General features: G+C 42.6%; 1 protein-coding gene across 1 annotated transcript in view; it reads right to left on the bottom strand.

The window, feature by feature from the left end:
- Window positions 1-1,684: 1,684 nt before the first annotated feature.
- DYNLRB2 (dynein light chain roadblock-type 2) overlaps window positions 1,685-6,894 on the bottom strand; it is a 92,387-nt gene continuing 87,177 nt past the window's right edge. The window contains exon 4 of the mRNA XM_085640017.1: window positions 1,685-2,278. Within this exon, the coding sequence (XP_085496143.1) occupies window positions 2,235-2,278 (44 nt within the window). The 3' untranslated portion in view covers window positions 1,685-2,234. The remainder of the gene's footprint in view (window positions 2,279-6,894) is intronic.

Genomic DNA, 6,894 nt, shown 5'->3' with positions numbered 1-6,894 from the left:
AGTAGTAGTACAGCACAGTCTTCTATTCATGGCAGTCTCCAGGGTTGGACTGAGGGATAGGGCAATGTGGAGGCTTGAAGGACTCGTGAGACAGGTCAGGAAGTGGAACATTCTTTTGGTTGTTTACGGGCCTGTTTTATGGTCTGGTAAGCCGGTATTTACTCTTGGTTTTCATGGCATTTCCACAAATAGCAAGCACAAACGCATGCAGGTCTCCCATACCTTCAAAACACTTAGGGCCTCATTTATAAGTTGGCAGACGGCCCATTATACCGTCAGGGTGAAAAAGTAAATTACTTTGCCCGCCACATTTATAAATAACCGCCAAGCAGGCAGTCATTTATAATCCATTCTCAGGAATCGCCATCACATCTGTTTCTGCCAATGCATTTTGCTGTTTGGTGCAGGGCTGCATCAGCATGATGCAGGCCTTGACCAAACAGTTTTCTTATGTTATTTTCAAAAGGAAAATCCCGAAACAGGATTTCATTTTGAAACTAAAAAACGTAATGTTCACCTTGCAATGCGAGAAATCTCCGATGGCCAGGAGGGCATTATTAGACTTTTACTGCCCCTAACCGCAGTGACACACATAAAAAAAAAATGGCTATATATCCACTCATCCTGATTGGGTGAGTGGATATATATAGCCACATGAGGGTTTTGCTATGGAGGTGACGGAGTCACCGCTGTAGCCAAACCTATTGCCCGCCTGCATCTAAATCGGGCAGGCAGATCATTATGTTAGCAGTAAGGATACTCCGTCGCTGTTGCGACAGCACATCCTTACCACCATATAAGTCAGCTCCTAGGTGTGTCATCACAAATCCAAAGCAGCCCTAATTCGCTAATGGAGGCCTCTTTTATTTTGGTGCCCGAGCCGAATTTCTGTTCCAGTTGGATCTTGCTGTCCTCACTGAGAGTGTGGTATCCATCTTCAAGTGCAACATCACCTTGGTCAGGTTAGGAGGCAATATTTGCAAAGAATTACAACACCATACCTGCTTAGGATGCAATGACTTGAAAAAAGCCTTTACACAACCCAAATACACTCTCCTTTCCAAGGCTTTAACACACGAGCTGAATATAATCTAAAAGAAAAACCAAAATACTTGGTAGGTGTAATAAATCCAATATAGTTGCATATGGAGCACAAAGGGTTGCTCGTTTAACAAACGGCATTGCGGATGTTGCAAGCCACCATGACCGAATTAAGGGAGACACTCCATTTACATCAAGGAAAAGAGAAGTTTCCTTTCGAATAACATAAGATGTGTTACAGGATCCACTTGACTCATGGTAAAATTCCAAAGGTTTATGAATACAAGTCAGTTTACTCCATTAGAGAGCTATTATGATTTGGCAAAAAGTAAAAGCGCAAAAGAGTTCTGGGGTTCCCATAGAGCACCAACCTTTGAGCTATTCCTCAACTGTAATGAACTGGCAAGTTGTATTATAGGCTTCTGATTGAGGTAATGCAGTGTTACTGTGAGATAGATGTAGAAATTTAGCAATGACAGTGGACCTACCACTTCTCTTGAAACCACATTGCCCTAAACCGTTCCTGCAATTTCTCTAAAGTGGTTATTGTGGAGTGCAGATTGATAGTCTTCTTCAACTAATGATGTCAGGCCTGACAAAGCTTGTATATAACTCCATAAAACATCCAAAAGAAACTAATGTATTGACGATTGAAGACCATTTTTTAATTCTTTTTTTTACAATTAATACATTTTATTTTTTTACAATGACATTCTAATTGACTGAACATCAAATTTTCCATTGAAATAAAAGAAATGTTGCTCTGGTAAAAAAAAGGCATGTGGTGCAATATGTAAGAGGCAACCTAGTAAGAAACCACTGTGAATGCAGCAAGAGCCCTCACACCCATAACTAATAACTAGTGACTCATAACCCAACTCTAACCTTTTTTTAAAACCTTAATTTTCAGTAAGAAACAATCAGTTTTATTGGTGTAGACAGAATTCTCAGAAGAAATACACAAAATAATTACTGCTTAAACAGTCTCCATACAAAAACTGAAAATAAATAAACAGACAAATGACATTCATTATTTTCGTCAGGGTATGGTATGAAACAGTCCGTGGGGAGCAAATGAATTACAGAAGCAGTTGCAATTAAATACCAGCCACAATATGACTGAAACATCTGCTGAACAGCGCATCTCCACAATACTGTAGCTTCTTCGGTACTAGAATGGTGTGTCTGATCATCTACTCTGATGGGTTCTGGATAACGATAAGGAGATATTCTTTATCTGCAAAAGAATGTGACAAAATGGTCTTAAATAGGCTAAAACTAGTCTCAATAGTACATTTGCTTCCTAGGCGTCAAAGGAACTAGTTATATTTTGCTAGCTAAATACATAATGAAAGGTTATGTTGAGGTATCGGTTCTGGGTAATAGCATGTAGGTGACCAATAGGCTAATCTCTTTTTGATCAGTCTAAAAAAACATTTATAATTCAGAGATAGATGTTGGAGCCTCAAAGAGTTGGATGTTGATGACAAGTCAATTTCAGCTCTCTTTATGCAGCTTCATCACCAATGAATTTTCACATATATAAATAAATCTTTGTTTGTAAAAACACCCATCTAGAATTGAGTGACATCTCCCGGACCAACCATTCCTACTACAAGCTGGAGACAGAGGTGTCAAAATACCATATGCTTGTTTTTCGCTCCCACACCCTGCAGTGGTTCACAATAGCCTTTCATGCTAGCAGAACTACTAGCTCTGTTAATCTCGTGAACCTCCAAATTTCCTGGACGCGCATCCGGGTAGATCTCCCTAGCCCCAAGGAAATGTTTGTCACGCTCCCCATGGTTAAAGGGAGAACTGACAGGCAGGCCCAGACTGGCCGTAGCGGGCATCGGGCGTTTTCCCAGGAAGCTGGAAGGGCGGGCTGGTTTTTCAGCAGTAGGGGCTGGTTTTGTCACTGGGGGCCAGTTTTTCTGAGGTGCTGCAATATCGGTCCCAAGTAACAGGGGCAGCAGAGCATACTTGTGCACCCCCAATGGTTGGTCTGACAAAATTGCCAGGGCTTCTTTGGGCTCTCAGCCAAGCCCTGCTGGCAGGTATCTCTCAATCTTATCTGTGATAGGTTAGACTGATTTAGGGCTCAGAGTGTGAGGAGAAAGACGATTCTGCCAGGGGAAGTCTTAACTGCCAGGAGAATGCATATGTACATATAGATAGGTGTGTGTGTTGACTCAGCCCCTGTAAACAGTAGACACACACAGTAGTTATTAGTTTGCAATACACACTTATTAATTATGAACAATCGGCTCATAAACCTTGTGTAGCAGAATGATGGTAATTATCATAATAATCTTAGCAGTCATAATAATGAAACAAAGTAAATAAACATTAAAAATACATAAAGGTTTTTGCATCACACATCCCTACTGCCCATAATAGATTCAACGAATCCGTCTGTGACACCTATAAATATATTTGTATGTATTTGTGAAGCAAGGTGGAGCATTATGTAGTGATGCTGATCTGGCTTCACTATGCAATACTCTCACAATACCACAAATATGGTCCTTGGATTCACAATAATAAATCCTTAGCTCAGTCCTGGTACTGTGGCAAATAGCAGCCGGGCTTTACTAGACGAACACGTGTTAAGAATTTCAGAGTACCAACATGGATGATGAGTAATTAATATAACTCAAAAGAAATTTGCCACCAATTTATAAAAATAAAGTAGATTTGTACAGAAATAAAAGATCTTTAAAGAAATGTACACGTCAATCTGATAAGAATAACTGTAATTATGGATTTTAGAAGCAAAAAAAATCAGTGCAAAATAGTCCTGCAACACTTTATTATTTGGTAAATGGTAAAAAGCACTAGTGACAATCAGTCATTTGCAGGTCGAGTTGTGTGGAACACAAGGATGGTTAGGGTGATAGAGGTCCCAGGACCAAGCCACGACAGTCAATTGGATTTTACATGGCTCGAAAAGTCCAGATGAAGAGTTGTCCTTGAAGTCCTTGGTGCTGTAGCAGGAGTCAAAACACAACGTAGGAGAGACGAGGGAAAGAAAGGGGGCGAGGCTATCTCTGACTCCCTCAGAAAACTTTTAATCACACATGACAGAGAAGCAAATCCTAAAGAATAAGGCAAAGTACTAGCCCTAGTAGGTGGGAAAATCTATAGAGATTTTAATACTGCCCTCACACACCCGAGAGTGTCATGCTTCATCATAGGGCCGCATCATACACCCAGGTGCAGACCAACACCTTGGGTGGAGCGCAAATTTTTTAAGAGAAAGAAATGATATATGATGAAGTCGAGTGGTGAGGGTACAGTGTAAAAGACAAATAGACAGAATCAACACAGCAATGAGGTTCTGACAGTACTGAAACGAATAGTCTCCTAAAGGAAGGGACCAAAGAAAAGTGCAGAGGAAAGCAAAGTATAAAACTGTCTCGAGGTTAACCCTCAATTTTATTCCTGTTAACCTCGGGCAGGGTTAAAATAAATATATAATGAGATTTCCAAGAGGTTTTATACATCTACAAAAAACGGGAGAGAAAGCAAGGAGAACAAGTTGCAATTCACAAGCTTATGATTCTCTATCTTGAATATACTTCTCATAGATAATCCCACACACTCATTAAAAGTGACCAATAGTCTATGGTGCAGCCAAAACTAAAAACACCATCAACGTCCCTGTGCACGTGGGCACCACCTCTCACCATACACATTAAACCAAGTGTTACGAGTGTCTGATGGTTGACTCGTTATTTCACCGGGTACACCCTTAAAAGCAGGTAATAATGGGTCACCGTGCCCCAATACATAATCCTCAGATGTCCATTGACCCCAAACATTCCTGGTGTTCTAAGAAAAATGAAATCTTAGATACTCACAAGAGTTTACAGTTACAATTCTGAACCCGGAACGGCGGGGGAAGGTGCTCTTATTTTTTGTAGATGTATAAAACCTCTTGGAAATCTCATTATAGAGGAACGCCGGGGCAATACCCCGAGTATCAAGGTAATACATACCCAAATAGTGGGTGAGACCAGACAACAAGGGACCTATACCCTGACGAATGCCAGAGTGACCCGGTTGGGCACAGAGAATACTGGCAGAAACATGTTGGTTTTAGCAGTGGGGATTACGGGGTCGTTACCTGCCCTTGATACCCCATATCATTTATTTTAACCCTGCCCGAGGTTAACAGGAATAAAATTGAGGGTTAACCTCGAGACAGTTTTATACTTTGCTTTCCTCTGCACTTTTCTTTGGTCCCTTCCTTTAGGAGACTATTCGTTTCAGTACTGTCAGAACCTCATTGCTGTGTTGATTCTGTCTATTTGTCTTTTACACTGTACCCTCACCACTCGACTTCATCATATATCATTTCTTTCTCTTAAAAAATTTGCGCTCCACCCAAGGTGTTGGTCTGCACCTGGGTGTATGATGCGGCCCTATGATGAAGCATGACACTCTCGGGTGTGTGAGGGCAGTATTAAAATCTCTATAGATTTTCCCACCTACTAGGGCTAGTACTTTGCCTTATTCTTTAGGATTTGCTTCTCTGTCATGTGTGATTAAAAGCTGTAGCAGGAGTCACAGGGGAGCTGGTTTTACCACTTACACAGTGCTGGTGAGGAAACGAGTGCAGAAAAGTTGACAACGAAGCCACTGTTGATGTGGGATGAAGGCTTTTCGGTGTTCTCTTGAGGTGCAGCGTCGAATAAAGGTGTTGGCTGCAGGATTGGCCATCAGAAAGCCTTAGCAGCGATAAGGTCAGCAGAGAGCTATTTCTACAAACGGGGGAAAACGGTAGCTGCCTCAAACTTACTGGAAATGCAAAAACATGGGGTGGCGTAGTGGGCAAAAGAACGATGGATTTAACCCAGATCTCTTGACTGGGGGAGAATGTCTGCATTGTCAGCATTCCGTCCATCATTTGTTTTTTGTAACGTCAAACTTACTGGAAGTCAGGACTACGTTTCCCACAATGCACTGAACCATCTACTTTTGGGCGACCCCTTAGAGGGCCCGATGGACAGTGACTTTTTGGTTCTAGTATGTTGTTTTAACTTGAGGACTGCAGGAAACTAGTGCCACTAGTCAAGGTGAGTCTGGAGCTGCCTTTGGCTCTCAGAGGGGTCCCTCTGTCTGGGGAAAACAGTCTTCTGTCAGGGACGAGTCTCTCTGGCGTTCAGAGAACCTGCCAGGAGTTGAACCACCAGAGTTATGCCCTGCTGTTCCAGCCATGTCCAGAGATGCAGAGTCTCTTGACAAAGTGTCCACGACCCCACCCCACCCTGCTTGTTGCAGTACCATATGGTGGTAGTATTGTCCATGAACACCTGCACTAACTTCCCCTTGACAGAGGGAAGAAATGCTTTCAATGCCAACCGGATCACCTGAAGCTCCAACAAATAGATGTGGAGCCCCGACTCTGCCGGAGCCAGTGTCCCCTGATCTCCATCTCTCCCAGATGGCCACCCCAACCCAGGTGTGACACTTCCGTCTCTACAGTCAACTCTGGCTGGGGAACGGAGAGGGACCTGCCTCTGACCCATCGTATTTCGTCAACCATCACTACAGGTCTTTTGCAGTTACCTCTAAGACCTGGACAATGTCAGAAAGATTCCCCTGATGCTTCAACCGCTGGAACTTCAGGTCCAAATGCAGAGCCCGCATATGCATCTGGCGTGTTTTACCAACAGGATGCAGGGTGCTACGAGACCCAGTAGCCTCAGAGTTAGTCTCACGAAATCCAGGATAGAGGCTGAAACTTCAATATCATAACCTGAATATCCCAGACTTGCTGCTCGGGAGGATAAGCCAGAAACTGCACTTTGTCCAGAACAGGTACAATGAAAGGGAGCACCCGAGAAG

The sequence above is a fragment of the Triturus cristatus genome, chromosome 12, assembly GCF_964204655.1.
Source record: "Triturus cristatus chromosome 12, aTriCri1.1, whole genome shotgun sequence".
Lineage (NCBI taxonomy): Eukaryota > Metazoa > Chordata > Amphibia > Caudata > Salamandridae > Triturus > Triturus cristatus.
This window is presented reverse-complemented; position numbering and strand designations above follow the sequence as displayed.